This window comes from Echiichthys vipera (assembly GCF_963691815.1).
Source record: "Echiichthys vipera genome assembly, chromosome: 9".
Lineage (NCBI taxonomy): Eukaryota > Metazoa > Chordata > Actinopteri > Perciformes > Trachinidae > Echiichthys > Echiichthys vipera.
The window spans coordinates 23,124,268-23,143,179 of NC_139834.1; the positions used below are offsets into that span (position 1 = coordinate 23,124,268).

General features: G+C 39.2%; 1 protein-coding gene across 1 annotated transcript; it reads right to left on the reverse strand.

The window, feature by feature from the left end:
* Nucleotides 1–285: 285 nt before the first annotated feature.
* On the reverse strand, nucleotides 286–18,846 carry slc26a6.2 (solute carrier family 26 member 6, tandem duplicate 2). The gene is made up of 20 exons (XM_083920401.1): nucleotides 18,679–18,846; nucleotides 18,376–18,515; nucleotides 17,268–17,407; nucleotides 16,949–17,059; nucleotides 15,434–15,609; nucleotides 14,884–15,048; nucleotides 14,380–14,532; nucleotides 14,214–14,296; nucleotides 13,972–14,119; nucleotides 13,770–13,883; nucleotides 11,935–12,012; nucleotides 11,363–11,458; nucleotides 9,390–9,496; nucleotides 9,030–9,099; nucleotides 7,799–7,891; nucleotides 5,117–5,230; nucleotides 4,676–4,822; nucleotides 4,096–4,150; nucleotides 2,546–2,673; nucleotides 286–370 (listed from the first exon to the last, which is right to left on the reverse strand). The coding sequence occupies exons 2-20, from the start codon at nucleotides 18,501–18,503 to the stop codon at nucleotides 347–349; spliced, it is 2,130 nt and encodes a 709-aa protein (XP_083776527.1). The 5' UTR covers nucleotides 18,504–18,515; nucleotides 18,679–18,846; the 3' UTR covers nucleotides 286–346.
* Between the last annotated feature and the right edge of the window lie 66 nt (nucleotides 18,847–18,912).

Consider the following 18,912-nt stretch of genomic DNA (forward strand, 5'->3'; position numbering starts at 1 on the left):
TCTATTCCATTCTATTTAGCTAATGTTCCTGTTATTATTGATGTCCGTTACCTCTATACTGTATTTATTTCTGTTGTATGGGAATCAAATAAGGTGTATCTTTTCTTTTTCTATCTTGTATTATGTTTGTTACAGTGTGTGTGTGTGTGTGTGTGTGTGTGTGTGTGTGTGTGTGTGTGTGTGTGTGTGTGTGTGTGTGTGTGTGTGTGTGTGTGTGTGTGTCTGCAGGTTTGAGTGTTTGTGACAGACGGGAGTCCCAGAAATCTGAAGCTCACTGGATAAAACCTCCATAGAGACAGAGCGTCTGACACTTCTTCATAACATCCTCCGTCGTTCCTCTCAGGACTCAGAAATGCGTCCCTGTGTTCTCCTGTGGAACAGAAGTACAGGAGAGATCGAAACAGAGAAGAAGAAGAGACAGAGATGGAAGATTTTCAAAATATGTTGCAGATTTCTCTTTTCTCTCCACTGGCATGAAAGCCTCAGTAGAGGTCAATGAGGAGTAACAGAACAATACTGTGAACATGGTGCCTGAAACTTTGGCTCAGCGTGCCGCAGTCTCAGACATAATGGTTCAGAGTCAAACTGAATGTGGATTCTTGCATTTACTGTATAATGTTATATATATTGTATTTTATGATGGGCCTCAGGGGTGCATGTAAGGCTCTACTTGCTTTCTGATGTGCTGAAATGAAGTGAACTGGAGGTACACTAGGCCACTGGGATTTCCAAACCATCTCTTGGCTCTCCATTTCCATTTGAAATATATTCATATGGTATGGGCCGCATATGGATGTGTATGCATGCATGTATTCATTAACTTGAACATGCCTGCATGCACGTTACAGTTCCCTTCGACCAACCTCATTCTCCTTTTACTATCCACTTTCTAACATCCTCTCTATTCTTGTATCCCTTTGTGTGTGTGTGTGTGTGTGTGTGTGTGTTTGTGTGTGTGTGTGTGTGTGATTGTGTGTGTGTGTGAGAGTGTGTGTGAGCGCTCTATCTCTCCCGGGAAAAGCCTTTCCACCTGTTAACTATATTTCATGGACGAGTGCCACATCTTTGTTTTCTGTTAGATTTCCCCTGTGGGAGCAGAAACACACAAGTCACGCACCCAGCTAAATACTAAAACAGAGCAGGCAAAAACAAAAGCGTAAACATGCTGAACAATGTGCAGACATCCATGCACGCACAGGTGTATAAAGGAGATTAACACACACGGACACACGGACACACGGACACACACACACACACACCGGCACAATGTACATATGTTAAGGGGATTGGCAATTTGTGCTGGGATGAGCAGTATTTCTAAAATGAAATGCAAAATGCTGTTTTGGTTTAGTCAAATACATTATAACATATAAAAATAGAACATCATTTTGTTTTTTACTGTAATACTGTAAATACCAACCCCCAACCATCTAACTGCAATCAATTTACAGTCCATATGCGGCTGCAGAGTAAAGATCAATGAACCGATCCAGAAACAACATTTTAATCATTTCCCATTAAGATATTGAAAGCTCAACATCATTCCCATCCTCCCATACTGCTGAGGGAACTGTTTTGCTAACTGATTAGAGATGTGATGTTAACAGTGTTTTATTTATTAATTACATTTCCCCAATCCGTCATGTGCATCACATTATGACCTCACTCTTCATCTAGTGAGGAGGTTTAGTGGGAGAGTGTACTGGATGACTGTTGCTACATTCATTTTTTTAGATGCTCTTTTAGTTGCAGTAATTTGCGGTTATCATTATGTTTAAATATATATTCTGCATCGAGGAGGAGTGCAGGGTGTTATACAACATCATGATCAGGAAGACCCACCTGAACCAATCACCAGTCAATCACAACTGTCAATCTTGATATTACACTCTGTTAGCATGATGGGGTTGAGGTTCATTAGCTATACTGCAGCCGGACACCGGGGGGCGATCCAGATATTTTGGCTTCACTTTTGGAGTCTTGTCCTGACGACCTATACGAACCATAACCATTTGAGTTTAATGCCTAACCTTAACCATCTTGCAAATCTTGGCTTACACAATCTAGACACGATCCACTTTTAGCACATTCACCATATTGACTTTATAGGATGATAACACGTCAGTGTTGTGTCCATCTTGTTCCGTTCCCCCCGAGAGGTAAAAAACTCAATAATGCCGTTTTTAAGAGGAGAAGTCAACTATGAGTTACAAGGAGCAGAGCAGTAAGAGACACCAAATGAGTGACTTTAAAATTCTGTAATTAAGGGCAAGTTAGAGGTCAGGCTTTATATAACTCTAGATGGCATGTTCTCCATGGTTCCAGGCCCTGATGCAATGCCCAAATTAAGTAATTAAACATTTATAACATGACTACTGTATAGGTAGTATAGTTTTCTTTTTTTAAATGACCTCCTCTCAAGAGTCTTTTATCAAGTAACATTGCGGTTATCACTAACAGTAAATTTGCACACTTCAGTACGCTATTTTGTGATGTATGGTGATGTGTCTGTTGTGCATGTGTGCATAGGGACACTGTACATCACCTTATCATGGCTGTGTGTTCTGGCAGACTGACAGTACAAAACTGCGTCGTGGACGGTGAAGAAGAGACAGGACTTTGTGACTTTGTCATTAAAGAAACCTCCGGTCTGCAGGTTGTCCACGACACCAGCTAGAAAGAAAGGCAAGAAGGGAGAAAATAATGGATCCACAGGCAAGTTGTGCATGAAACATTTAAGGTACAAGGAGACATGAATATAAGAGGACAGAAAAAATGGTACGACAAAAGAGAAATAGAGAAAAATTGAAACATTTGCAGTAGGAAAAGCAAAAGGGACAAAAGTATATAAGGGAGGGAGATGGAAAAAGAGATGAGTGGGATGGCTAGTCCTTGTGTTAATTGAGCCACAATATAATTCTTGGCTGTATAAATATTCTTTGCAGTCCCTTTGCGAGCCCAAAACCCTCATTACAGGCTATCAACAGCCTCTTACAGTAAGAGCTGCTGATCCTCTGAAATAAGCGTCTCAGAGCACCATGGTTATAAAATACTTTTCCCTGGAGACTCACATTTATTCCAACAAGTCAGACCTAAATATCTGGGCTACTATGTAAAAATAAACACAAAGGGTAGATACTTTATTATAGTTAAAACGTAACCGCACCAACCAGACTTCAGTATTTTCTATTTTAGCTTTCTTTAGGACTCATTATGATCTTCTCATGACCCATGGCCTTCATATTATACCAGACTTAGAAAATCTGGAAGTGTTTTCAGGAAAAAATACCAGCTGCTGACTGAACCATACCTCCTTCTTAGAAACGTTCCAATAACATCAGCAAATGGCTAAAATAACATCTTGTGTTGTTGAATAACTTCAAATCGTGTGTGGCGAAGCTGGTCTGGAACGTGAATGTAAGACGTCAGTGTGTGTGTTACAGTATGTGTAGACAAAGAAATCTGACAAATGATTTAACGTGTATGATGTAAGATCTCCTCAAACTGATTCAAACATTATTTTATAATAGAAAGGCAGATGAAGTTATAATAGAATCAACCCACACATTGAAAAAAAACAACATTACTTGGTAACTTGTTACATACAGAAAGCAGATTTATAGTCATATGGACGCCTCTAGTAGTGTAGTGTAGTTGCTTTGGTCTTGGTCTCCAAGAAAACTTCTGATTAATTTACTTTAAAAATAAAATCAAATCCACACAGTTGTTCAACTAAACCTCTTTACTCTCTCTAAACTATGTTTAAGGGTGTATCTTTTTGATATGAAGTGACATTTTTTAAATGTTCTTTTTAATCAGTTTGCCATTTCAACATTAACTCTGCCATCTTGAGCCGAGTCTGCTCCGGCAGTGTTATTTTGCCCCCCACCCGAGCCACATTCTTTCAGGGGTATTTGCCAATCAGAGGAACAACAGGCTGAGCACCTGCCCAATGGTTGTGAAAAAGGTCATTCGGCATGCAGATGATCGGGCACTGTCACTTTTGCTAGTGTGCCGTTGTTTAAACTACTGCATGCAACTGTTGGCACCTGTGCCAAAGTTAAAGTTGCCGAAACCTGGTGTAGAGAAACTTACTTTGGCAGCCAGCGAGAACCACCTCTATACCAATTTCCCCGTAGTCTCTTTGGATCTGAAACAGACACAGAAGCAAAGAGCAAATGTCAGACTGGGGATCATTTCATTGGTCTGACAATTCAATTTACAGTAACTGAATGCCTGAGGAGCAAAATGATAAGGAAAGATAGCGATGAATGAAGGAGAGTTCGAGTTGTTGCCAGAATAGGTGAGAAAGGCAGATACACAGGACTTGGCTAAACAGGAAGAAATATATACAGCAAAGATAAAGGGATCAGTAATCTTGTATTTGCTTTATCTTCCTATACGTTCAGTTAATTATCTAATCTCGGGGGGATTTCATTATTAGACTTAAACTGTATGCCAGCTTTTTTTAAAAAGGTGTTTGGATCCATCTAGATGACAGAAATTATTTATAGTTACCCATTCATTTCTTTTTTTAATATTAGATATACACAGATCTGTAAAACAGCTAACTAATATAATGCATATGCAAATGCGCATACATGAGAAGTTGAATTCTTAATATGTACTTGTAAGTTTGTGTATGTGCGTGTAAATGTGGCTGCCATATCCATACACTGCGCAGTGCCTTGACTCCCACAGTGTCCAGGAAGTTGACGGGGCTGAGGTCCAGGACGATGGCTCTGGGGAGTGAGGGGTCGTGCTCAGCGTCCAGCTCAACCATGGAAATGTCCTTCTGCCCCTCCCTCTCTGGCTCCCCCTCCTGTACAGGAGGAGGCAGGACACAATGCAAAGAGACTCATGAGAGGTTAATTTAAGCAAAATGTTATGCTTTATCATTAATAAAATATGCTAATCAAGGGTAGTTGCATAACCATGAATTTAATTGAACATCAAGGTCAGGAATGTTTGAATAGCTCTTTGCTTACATTTCTGTAAAACTAATTAAAAGCATTTGTACAAGAAAACAGTGGCACTTGTAATATGATGAGATGCAGGTATAGAAAAAACCTCCTTTTGTATAATTTACAATAAATGCGTCTACAGTCATCCTCACCTTGTCCATTGCGTTCTTCTTGTCATCTTTCTTGGCGTTTTTCTTCTCGTGCCTCTTCCTTTTGGCCTCTAGTTTCTTCTTTGCTGAGAGGATCTTGGTAATATCAATACCAGACTAAAAAAAACAACAGAAAAACACAATCACATGTTGTCAAAGTGAAGTTCACCTACATACAGCTTCCTCTTGAGTTAGCCATCATGACTGCAATGCGCTGCTGTTTGACTTCTTTTATTTTTCTTTCTATTCTATTTAAACCAATGTGAACCTTAAATCCCTTTCAACAAACACTCAAAAAACAAAAACAACAACAACTTAGCAAGAAGAAAGGGTCTTTATAATTTCTCAAGTTCGGATCACTTATTCTGAAGAGATCGTGAAAACTGTGAGAAGAGACCATGTAAAATGCTATTATGCCGTTAGTAATAGGAGATTAAGGGAAGAACACTACGGACACAAATGTTTTACTCAGCCAGTTTAGCCAGTTTGGCCAGTCCAACTAAACTAATCCCTGTCCACACAACTGCATGAGACACAAACACAGGGCATTACAATTGAGGCATTTAAAGGAACATCGTGCTTACTCATGAAAATTGGTGCTTTCGCTTCAGGGTTCTGTCTGTGTCTTTTGTAAATTAAAAACAAACTATGGAAGTTTGTTTTCCTGTATTCTGCAAGTGCACAGGCCTTTTTTTAAACTCTAAGTTCTCGAGACCCTCTCATTGTTGGCCCAAATCTATTCTTTTTTACTTAAATGCTGATAATTTATATTTCTAACCATTTGTAATCCTCTCATCCTAATTTATGCCAAATAATGAAAATGGGTATTTTCTCAATGTTGTTCGGAATGGAAAATTGGTTCCACTTACTCTGTATATTTATTTAAAGAAGGGTTGAATTGTTAAAAACATGTTACTCACACTGTACTTCCATTCGCAAAAAAAACCCCACACATCTAACAAAAAGAATGCACTTTCTCTGTAGTTTAATTTAAGAGAGTAAAGTCAGTTAAACTAGCTTTAAATGATTCACACTTTTTCAAGTCTGTCTTGAAACAATCTTGATATAACTTTAGATTTCCACCTCCAGTTGAATTGTCTAACTCCCACAGCTGGAGCCTGATCTTAACTCCAGTATGAACTGGAGGAAAACAGGTAAGCAAAACCTGTTTCCGTGTACATAAGAGCACCTGACTGTTGCTGTAACAACTCTGAACTTGTGAACATGTTTTCATATTGGGATCAGCAAATACCAGGGGCGTCAGTCAGCTGATATTCTCACTTTCTGTTTAGCTGCCACAAGGAGACTTGCAGTAGAAGTGACCTAGTTTTCCCATGGAGCAAGTTTCATATCAAGAGTGTACAAAATAAGATTAGCAATGAGTAAGGACTAACGAGCCAACAGGAAATGGAAACGCCGGAAGAAAAAGTCAAAGTCATCACTCATCAACAGATCATCAGATTTGCATTGTTTGCTTTTGTGATTAAGAAAAAACCCCATTAATAAAATGTCTGTCTCAGTATTCGATTACTGCCATTCAAGCATTCCTACTTCTGCGAAACAAAATTGATAGCAATTTGCATGTCAAAAACACAGCTTGAATTTGTATGACATTTTAACTCATCAAGATGTAATAGTATGATAGGAAAGAGAATTCATGCAGAAGCGATTCATGATTTACCTCTCTGCTGACAGCACTAGTATCCCCTTACTCACATGCAAACCATCAGCTTAGTCCCTGCCAGTGGAAGCAAGCAGTAAGTGATGCCAAATTTCCCTTTCACTATTTCTTGAAAAGAAAATCCCCAAATTTGAGTCATCTGCACGCCACAGTGACTGGCAGAGTAGGAACACTTATCATCCAGAATTCATCCGGTGGCAATTTCTCACCTTCTAAATAAACGTGCAGCCTCTGCGAGTCAACGATGGCTCTTTTAAAAGCTTATTTGTGCATCGAAGATTCGAAAGAAAAGAGCGGCCCTGTGGCTTTGACATGCTGACATTTTAATGAATGAGACGATCCATTATCTCCCTCCCTTATTCAATCTCTGCTTCTTACCCTCGCTCCATCTTTTGTCATCTGTTTTCTACCTTCCCTCAATCTGTCTTCCCATTTCCCCCAAAGAGATGTGACAGACGAAGAGGAAGAAGAAAAGGGGGTGGTGGGGGGGAGTAAGGAGAAGGAGGGGATCGTTTAAACAAAAGTTTAATGGAAGAAAGGAGAGGAGAAAATTGTGGGATGACATTTTGAACAATGTCTGTCATGGTCTTGATGTGGGAATTGGTGAAATGTCAGGTCAGTTATTAGTGTGTCAGAAATGATGTTTATATGAGCGGAGTTAATTGCACGGAAATGGGGGGTTGTTGCTTGAGTATGCATATGTGTGTAGTCGTGATGTGTTTATCTTAATGTTTATAGAAATTTGTGCTTGTGTGTCCATGATGCTGTGTTTGTATGTCTATTGATGATACAATTTTTTTTTGGGGGGGGGGGGCGTCCACATTAATATATGAATATGCATTGATACTGTCTGTATTCTGGTGCATGCACTATCTTTCTGAGGACATTTTTTTTACTTTCAGACCTTGAGTGTGAGGACAGCTCTTCTTGATAGAGCTGATTAATGGAATGATTATGCTATGATCCTTTAAAGGTAAGTTAATGGTGTGTGTGTTTGTCCTCACCTTCTCTCCAAGAGCTTCTTGGTACATCTCGGCGTTGGCAAAGTAGAGGGTGGCAGAGGAACGGAAGATCAAGATCCCCGGCAGCGACCTCACCTGAAATCAATCGGCCAATTAATGAGTTAATCGGCTAAACAGGCTCTGAGCTAAATGCTAACATGCTCACAGGATCAGTGTTAACATGCTGATGTTTAGAAGGTATTCTATTGGATATGTTCAACATCTTAGAGTAGCGCTTTAACATGCTAATGCTACAGCTGATGTTGATGAACATTTTGACATTTGATTTCTGTAAGAAAATAATTTTCTTTATGCGAATGAATGTCCTAGGTCTCCTGTCTGTGGTTGTCAAGTTCCATGAGGCTGGGATTTTCCTTTATGACACAAAAGCTCATTTTATACAACCATGACATGGTTGGTGCCAATGGATTTCAAAGATGTCCATCCAATAGTTAAGACATTTAGGTACCCTGGATATCTGTACAACAAATTGTGGTAATTAATCTAGTAGATGTTAAGATATTTCACAGGATAAGTGAACATTTTAACCAGCTGGTGGTGTCAGGGGATCACCAAAGTAAGTACTGTAGGATTCATCCACCATCAAAATGAATGGACATCCATCCAATAGTTGTCAACCAACTGACAGAATCTTAACTGTACGTCCATCTTAAATACACGTTTTGTTCGACTGGCTTAAAAATCAATATTTTGGCTTTTCACACGTCATCCACATGAATCATCTCTTGTCTTCTTACTTGTCTGCTTTAATTGATTTTCTCTTTCAAAAAGGGCTTGACCGACACTTGAAGACTAAACTTATGAATTCATAATTAATTAAGTTTGGTATGTAATGTGATATAATGGGCATGTTATTAGTAGATCACAACGAGGGTGGACAATGGAACTAGTTTACAAGTTTAAAATGAAAATAAATAATATTTAACGTTCAATATGGCAAGCAAGTGTGAGGTCAAGCACTGGTTGGGAAGAGTGTAGTGCGGTGTGCTAAGACACAGAGGGGTACATAACTTCCATTAACACACATATTTGACTCCTATAGCATTTGAGGGAAGAATAAAACAGGTGTAGTGATGGTGTTTCTGGCTATTGACATTAGTCACTTTGTTTTTTAATCATAATTATGCTCTGATTATTCTATTCATTGCTGGACCAGTACTCGCTCTCGAGTCTCGCCTCTGCTTTCAGGTTATTTAAATATAATGAGTCATACCTGATTGTAGTCCTCCTGTGGCCTGTAAATGTCAGTGTCTGGGACCTGCCCTAATATGGAGTATTTAGGTCTGGAATACACACAAAACAAACAAGTGTCTGAACAAATTGTAATACTTTGTGTTTAGCTAGGCAAGAGAAGGACTGAATTAATTGTTTGATGTGCTGAGTGATAGCCTAATGTTTAATTTGGCACACCACATCATTAGTGTTTTCTTTGTTTGTGTGTGTGTGTGTGTGTGTGTGTGTGTGTGTGTGTGTGTGTGTGTGTGTGTGTGTGTGTGTGTGTGTGTGTGTGTGTGTGTGTGGGTGTGTGTGTGTGTGTGTGTGTGTGTGTGTGTGTGTGGCCATGTATTCCTACAGCTGAGTCCTGAAGATGACGGTGAGCATGGAGAAACCGATGGCAGCTGCCAGTCCCAGGTCAGGATTGAACAGCACGGTGAGGATGAAGGTGACCACCCAGATCACCTGGAGGCAGAGACAGAGAGAGTGATGAGTAACACCCTTAAATGTAGCGCTCATTACAAATAAAACCGAACTTTGTTATTGTCAGATGCTTATTATGCGTGATCGTAAGGTTCGACTTGATTGTGGACCCACAGGAAAGATCGTGTTGCAGCTCAATCATAAGCAAATGTGGCAGCCTCAGATGTAGTTCATCGGCTATGCTGCAACACACTGTGACGTTAGAAGGGGAAAGAATGTGAAAACTTCACAATTTTTCCGCACATGGATTGATTACTGAACGGGCTCACTGGGGACAGGGGCCCCTAAGGTTAAGAGCCCATAAGGTCAGGTCACTCATAAAATGTTGATGAAAACAAGACACAAAATGATCACAAAGAGATGCTTAATGATCACAAGTATACACAAAACGACCCAAAATGACCACAAAGAAACAGAAAAGGAATACAAACATGCAAAAATGACCACGAATAGATGCAATATGGCTGAAAATAGACACAAAATGACAACAGCTACAAAACATGATGACAAATACACCCAAGACGCTTCAAAATATATATGAAATGAACAGAGAGAAACAAAACAATGACATGGAAATGTGTGAAAAAGATGCAAAACCACCACAAAAAGATGCAAAATGACTCAAAATAGTTGCAAAACCACCACAAAAAGATGCAAAACAATTTGAAAGACATATAAAACAACTAAATGTGGACGTAAGATGACCACAAAGAGACCCAAAATTACTACAAAACAACTTGAGGTTCACATTTCTTTGAATTTGGGGGTCTCTTACACGTCTTTGTCCAGGGGCCCATTGTTTCATAATCCCTGTTGCTAGCTTTGTTGTCACACTAACCTAAATTTTATATTTCTGTCTTTTATATTTAAGTGAAAAATGACAAACCAAACTAACCTAACATTAAGCTATCAGGTAACATTAGAGAGTGAACCTACCGCAGCGAAGTAGCAATAATCTCAAAGTGAGGCTGACATTCACTGTTTATCTAAGGAGACAATGTCAAAGATAGCTTGTGAAGCACTACGATTTAAGATAGCCTTTAATCTAAAAACAGGGTTCCTTCACCTTTGCCTAAGTCAAATTCAAGCAATTTGGCAAAGCAGTTAAATGTGCTTTTCCAGCATCTTACAGCTGTGGTAAAATACATATTTGTATACAGTACCATACTCAGTACTCAGTATATTTATTATTACACTTGTTCATCACATTCAATCCGATTAGATTAGTTAGTTATTGTCCTATAAACAACCAACGTAATGCTTTGAGACAGCTATCTACAGACGGACGACAAATGAAAGGAAAACTAACTTGACTAATAGATCGACAGAAGTATAATCACAAACTATTTTTATAATCTGTTAATCCTCAAGTAATTTTTCTTGCAAAAATGTCCGAAAATGCTGTTTTCAGTCTCTCAAATATGGAGATCTTCTCTTCTCTGTGTTATATCCCATATGCCATCCCATATAACAACAATTTCAAGCAACTTTATTCAAAAATCTTAAAAACCTTGAAAATGCCACACTAAGATTCAATTGATTTCCAGCACCTATACGAACCCTGCATAATGTAAAAGTGCATCTGGTATTTTAAGGAATATATAATAACTTATCAGTTACTGACCACAAATGTGGAAAATGCTGGTGAACAAAGGATGGGAAATGACCCGAAACAGCCTCAGTACAACCAGGCAGCAGTTCATCGTGTTAGTGAAAGCTTCTGTCTTTGATTTGATCAGGCTTTCTTGCAAAAGACACTAATTGGCATCAGCGCAGTACATCCTGTTACCAAAATAGTATCTTCTCAAGACAATAACCGTTTCCTCGTCTTCTTTTTAGTACGCTCACCATGTCTACTTTGTTGCTTCTCCACAGCGCAGGGATGTCCATGAATTGTTTCATCATGCCATGGAGGTTGACAAAGATGATGGCGGCCAACACTGCCTGCAAAGTGAGTCAGATATAATACAGTTAATGTTGAGTGCTTCAGTTTTGAGGCCTAAAACAATGAAGGTGTCTTAGCTTGTTTGAGATAAGTTTTATGTGCTCTAATGACTGTATTTATTGGCTGCGAACAAAGAGTCGGAAAACCTGAGTAGCAGTGTTTATAGTCATAATCTTGATGTCGTAACTCTTCATTACAGCCTATAAACTTATCAGTCAGTGGATGTTTTAATAATTTGTTTATAAAAGGAGCCAGTGGCTTTAGTCTGAGGCTGAAGAAGAATCTGTTGGTGGCTTTATAGCAACACAACTTGCGCTGTTGGGGTTTTATAATTTGGCAAAAACATCCCCTCTCAGACTCGGAGTATATGCCCTTGCTTGTGCACAGATGTGGACTCACAATAACCCCCCCCCCCACACACACACACACACACACACACATATACACAAACACAAAAACACACACACTAGCCTACCTTCGGCAAATCTTCAAAGAGAGTTCCAATCCAGAGTGTGATGAAAAGGATAACTACTGCTGATAGAGCACCGGCGACCTGCAGTAAAGAGAGATAGAGAATAGAAGCATGATGAATAAAAATCAGGAGAGAGAGAGATTCGGGGAAGACAGTTAAAAAGGTAAAAAAGATGAACGATGTAGTTGAGTGAATTGGTAAATTATTATGAGAGGAGTCAAGGCAGCACCAGTTAAAGCCTCTCCTCTCTTCTGTAACGGGCCTCAGCTGATTAATGGTGTTGTCAGACAAAATCGGTTTAGCCTCTCAGCGAATCTGTGTTTGTGTAGGTGGACTTCAACGATGTGAGCGAAAATCAATTCCCTAAGTGTTTTTTAATGATGCCACTTATCAGAGTAACGTTAATTATGACCGTTTTTCACTCCTTTTAACCTTTAAGATGGCCCACTTTTGTAGCTACGGGCCGAGTAAGTGTTGATGAAAACACTAAGCTGAAAAACCTCATGAAACGGTCCTGTCCGTCTTAGTTTAAAGAATGCCAGGCATGAAAAACCAATAACCATTTTTCTCTATGTTGTGGGAGCGCTTTTCAGCTGTCACATATCATGTGTAACCTAAATAAAGACAGCATCCCAGCTTTTCAAATGTAACTTTATAGAGATGCATCAGTAGCAGGATGAGTACAAGGTAAATGATCTGATACAATGCTACAGTATGTTGAACATAAAAGCAGCACGACAGATGCCAGATGGGTAGATTTTGTTTTCATCCCAGGTGTGTTGATGATTTTGTATTATGTCCTGATTTACTTTTTCAGGGAAAGTACTGCCAGCCTGTTATGGTAGTGCATAAGAGACAAAATCATTTTTAATATTCATACAGGAGAAATGTTAAGGTCTAAATTTGTATTCTTCTTTGCTCCTGCTTTAAATTGTGTTTTTTGTTTTGATGCTGTTTTTAAAAGATGTTTTGTCTTTATGTAAAGCACATTGAGGTGCCTTGGTATGAAATGCGCTTCATAAATAAAGATGCCTTGCCTTGCCTAATATGAGGAGCTTAAATGAATTAGAATAAAACAGATTTTTTTTTCTCTGAAGTGGTATTTTTTTTATTAAAATTTTATTATAGATTTTCCATAACAGATACAGAAAATGCGGACTCACAGTACAAGATGAACAAATGCAATGTGGGGGTGGGAGTTGGGGGGTGAGGGGGTGGGGGTTAGAGTAAATTCTTTCATGTTTCTGTCTGTGACCACAGCAACACAAGCATGGAAGTCGTCTTACATCAACACATACATTGCTGCAACACATCAATACACTTTTCATTTTAAATAATATTTTCTTCACCAGAAAAGGAGAGAGAGTCCACTAAAGGCATTTTTACTATGTTATTATTAAGTGTTTTTTTTTTTTTTGCCTATATGTTCTTTTACTTTTTTGTTAGTTTTGTGCTGATTTACGTAACAAGAACAAGCTCTCCCCAAAAAGAGATTTTGATTTATGTTTGATTAAAAGGTGACTTCACTTAAATCACACACAGACAATTATTTATTTATTTAACATGTTTACCTCAAGTGGTATAGCCAGCAGATTCTTTTGGATTTTATCTGCATGGATACTAGGAGGGGTTAGTGAGAAAATGTTGTGTTTTTTGTGTGAACTGACCCTTTAAAAGTCTAATATCCTATTAATTCTATAAAATCTAATAGTCCCAAACTAAATCTACTTTGCTCACTGATTAATAAAACCATACTGAGTGTTCTCTGCATAGAGAGATAAGAGCACTACCACAATATACTACTCAAGGGCGGTTTCAAAATGTTTACTTATACCAACCTGAGTCTTCCCTCCTGTGCTCTCCTGAACCATGGTGCGAGACATGGAGCAGCTGATGGCAAAACACTGGAAAATTCCTCCGATGGAGTTACTCAGACCCAGGGCGATTAGTTCCTAAACCAGGAAAAAACACAGTATTTATATTCAAGATTTCAATCTTGAAAGAGCAGTCCATTCTTGACTCTATCCATCCCCTCCCTACCTGGTTGCTGTCCACCTTGTATCCATATTTGAGGGCGAAGATTCGTCCCAGTGAGATTGCGATGCCGTAGCCAACCACGGCCAGAGCGAAGGCATCCCCGATCACCTGACCAAACAGAGAGGCGGTTGGGAGAACGGGCGGCTGGAGGCTGTTAGACACGGACAGACATCACGCATATAAATAATTCACTTTTCTTATGTATAAACCCACATTTCTGTATGTTTGGTGTGTGTGTTTCTCACCCTGAGGGAATATATCCCACCACGTCCACTCCATAGTTCTCGTTCAAGTTAGCTTGCCAGGAGACCAATGTAGCAATAACAACCTGGAAGTGTAATAGTGTATGTGTTTGTCTCAACTGTCCACAGAGTATATTATAAGTGCATAAACGTATACCTGAATACTTACACCAAGAAGCTCTACAGGTATGGGAATAGGTAGTTTTTTACTCAAGTATGCATTGAGCTCCTTAGCGAGGATGAGGCCGACTATAGCGACAATGCTAACCACAAGAGTACCAATGTTTGTCTGTGGGATGAGATAGCATATCTCCAAGACAGTCTGGAAAGAAGGAAATTTTAAATTATTGCTTAAATGCTTATATGAGGATGCATGAGAGGAAAAAATAGACCAGAATATACAACGCTCATTTTAGATTCTTGTCCATCTCTGAGATAACGTAAACACATGCATATAAGAGGGAAAGAGACGTTATATTTTCCAGCACAAGATGCTTGATGAAGTTTTAGGGGTTAGCAGTTAACAGTTGATGTTCTGTCACTATCACACAAGATTGTCCAAAATCTAAAAAAATGCTTTAGAAATAACCATTTGTTTCAGCCTTACCCTATAATATACATTTTAAAAAAGAGGTAGAAGCAAGCAGGTGTTAATGACTGTGTTCTTTCTCACATATATCAATGAGAAGGGTCCACTGTGTCTCCCAGGACTGATGCCAAAGGTGTATTTGAGTTGGGACACGATGACGTGGATGGCAGCTCCTGTGGTGTAACCCCGGACCAGCGGCTCTGACAGGTAGGTCACGACAAAACCAAACTGAACGAGACCGAGCAGAATCTACATACAAAATAAATAAAAAAACATATGGAGCTTCACATTAACAAAAAGGGAGAACTACAATTTGACGAGCAAAGTTTCTAGCTGAAGGTCACATAGTAGGCTCATATGGAATTACGAGGTCAGAAAATATAGTAGACAGAAAATATATCCCCTTCATGCTTTCAAAGTGATCAATAGTTTCTTGAAATTGATTCTATAAAGGCTAAAAGCTTGTGTTGACATGTAGTAGCACCCTTCAAAGCAATGCAATCATTGCCTATTAGAACAGTATTTTATTTTAGTCATTGATGTATTTGATGGTGATGACTCATCTGTTCAGGAAACATCAAATCCCAAAGGGAAGCTCACTCCCACATGTTTGACTTCCAAGGCAGAGAGTTACCTGAAATAGTCCGGACATGAAGGTGACAGCTGCAGCCACTCGGACCCTCTCCGCATCCCGGGACATGACATCGACTATACTGGCGTTGGTCACATTGTCCCACATCATGAAGTTGGAGTCTGGGGCTAATCGCTCTATCACTCCTCCTATCATCACACTCATCACTGCATATGTTCCTGAAGGAGGGAGACAGAGACATATACACACACATTTTTGCTGGCCAAAGAACATATGGGATAGATCATGGTCATGAAACACATTTTTCCCTCTTCTGCCTACGTGAGAACATTTGTAACCATTAAATTGTTATTCTTTCCACTGCCTTAACATCTGTTGGAAGGTATAAAAAAAAGGGGGGGAACGGTTTCAGGAGTAAACGTCCTATTCACTTTCCCATTGATGATGTTACACGACTCAAAGTTGGAGCATTTCCATGGTCATCAGGTCGAAATGAAACTCTGGCTGATTTATTATCAGTACAAAAGATTAACAACTGTGTTAGAAAATATCTGCTTCTTTGATAAAAAGACAAGCCTGTGTACATAACAGAAGTTAAGGACTCCCAAAGTGCATTTCAACATTGTAACATCCAAGCAGCTAGCCTAAAATTCTGCTACGTGCGGCGTTAATATTGTGTGGAAACGATTCTGGTGTTGAAAAAACTGAAAGAAAACACACATCTGGAGCTTAAATCAGTTTACTACTGGATTCTGGAAAGATTTTGGTCGAATTCAAAGAAGAGAAATATTCATAACTTCAGCGTCCAAGCGTTTTGAAATTGCTGCCACTCCTTTGACTTGGCTTTTTCTCTATGGCACCGGCTCAGTGATATTGTAGAATATAGACCAGTCCACCGTGCCAGACTGATGACAGGTTTGTTAAATGGGAGTGCAGAATGTGGAAGACATTGCCAGAAGCAGCGGCTCCTCCCACTTCACATAATCTGATTAAAGTCATCAGGTCATGTAGACAGAGAGGTGCCACAATCACATTTAATCTGACCATGCTTAGAAGAGCAGATTAGCTGATTAGTTTATTTTTGAATGTTTAAACTTTTAAAAGTAATAACTGGTGACTTTTTATTTAGTCATCCATCCAACGGGATCACAGGGGGCTGGAGCCGATCCCAGCTGACATCGAGCGTGAGGTGGGGTACACCCTGGACAGGACGCCAGTCTATCGCAGGGCACATAGAGACGAACAGAGACAGACAACCATTCACACTCACATTCACACCTACGGGCAATTTAGAGACATCAATTAACCTAACACACCTAACAAGGGGAGAACCCACACAGACAGGGGGAGAACATGCAAACTCCACACAGAAGGGCCCCAGCCAGGATTCGACTCATAAATGTAAGAAAAATAGAGACATATTTGAGGTTTGAAACCAGGTTTTCTGGTGCTTTAATGTATGCCTACGCTGAAGACTTGAACCTTTTGGATGAGAGAGGAAAAAACTCTGCTAGTAATCCTGATGATATATCAACACCCAATAGTTAAAGTACAAACCGACTGAGATGTGCTTGGATGTGCCAAAGATAAAGTAGATGAGGACCGGGTAGAAGGATGAGTAAAGACCAAAGACTGGAGGAACAGCTGCTAGCAGAGCGTAAGCCATACCTGCAAGGATAGATGAGGGTAAATTAGATTTTCTACAATACAGAAAACAGCTATAACAAGGAAGATGTTGGGTAGGAGGGTGATGTCCATCCTGCAGATTACTGTTTAAAATAAACTAATTACAACAACATGTCTTCCTTTTTCTCTTCCGCTGGTCCTCCCAGTAATGCATCTCTACGGAACTCATCCCCTGAACATCCATCCTCACCCTGCGGCAACTGCATGATCCCCACACTGATTCCAGAGATCAGGTCACCCAGGGCGTTGTCTCTGAAAGAGTAACGAGGCAGCCACGAAACAACAGGAACACTTCCCAACAGGCAGCTCTTCAACCTGGGACCAGAGCACCTGGTCAGAGACAGACAGAGAAAAACAAGAGGCAGAGAGGGAGTCATATTTTGTAAATTGTCGTAAAGGATATGTTTTGATATCTGTGTACATGTCAGACTGAACTCCAGGCCACTTGGCTCATGTCTCGGAGTTGTTTTGATCTTATTTTTTCCACTTTCAGTGTCGACTTATCTATTCATCGAAATGCCAAAATAGTTAATAAATGTTTATTTAATCTTTGATCCTCTCTGTCTGTCACCTGTGTGTTTACAGGGTTCCTCGTGTAATCATTAAATAACTCACTAAACAGTTTTCTTACATTTAGAGGGAAATGATTTGCTGTTTTTGACCGCAGACATGGATGTGGTCTTGACCCTGTCTAGATCTGCTTTATCTCTCTTATTTATATTGACATCATCAAAGTACTTTCACTTATCAAGTGATTGCGTATATGTTTATGGGTATGTGTTAATGATGTCAACAGGTGACTGGGAAATACAATTTTACTGCGAAAAGAAGCATGAAAGGAATAAAACAACTTAGTTTTCTTTTCTTAATTTTTTTTATTATTTCCAGGAATTTTAAATCTAAAATGTGAACAAAGATAGAAGTTATTTTCATGTTTCCTCATTTACTGCCATATTGTATCTGTCTATCTGGCCAAAGACAATTTGACACGCATACCCCTGTGCGACATTTCCAAGAAGATAATGAGAAGATAAAGCAGGATTTATTGCACAAGTAGCTAAGTGCAATACGATGTACTGAGTTAAAACTGTCTGATTCGAGTCTGTGTATTTAATAAAGGGTTAAAGTTTTAGATTTAATGCACAAGAAGAACACAGTATGTTTAGTGTTTAGCTGTTAGGGAACCTGATGTAGGAATACTACTTTAGTCTGAGTGCTGTATGCTTCTTAAAACAATATACAACATGTAGACAGAGATTAGTTGAGATTCACAGTCGATCAGATGTGGGGAACTTTACCTCATTGACTTTTTGACTTTCTCACAAAGAGATGTTTTTGAGTCAGACTTTCCTGCCATCTCATCCACCCTTTCTTCGTCCAGGATCTCCCTGTGCACACTGTAATCCTTCCGTCTCCTCTCTGCCATGGCTAAAACTTACTGCAACATAAGCAGAAAAAAAAAAAAAAAATGTAATCATTATTGCACAAATTATTAAAAAAAAAAATAATTTGTAATCATTATTGCACAAATGATGGCGTTATGTTTAAAAAAAAGAAAGAAAAGAACTAGAAAATATCTGAATTATCTGAATAATAATTACCTTGTGTGTTGCAGCTGTATGAGGAAAAAGCCCAGAAGAACCTACTGAAGCCCTGAGATGAACAAGGCAAGTTTAGTGCAGGTCTTCAGAGGAGTGATATAATTATTTGTTTTCTATGCTGATGTCTTTAATCCGTCTTTTCCATTTGAGAGGAAATAGATCCAACTATATTGCTTGTCAGGGTTGTAATGAAAGTCTTCCCCCTTTTATTATAAAATAGTTGCTTCAGTCATA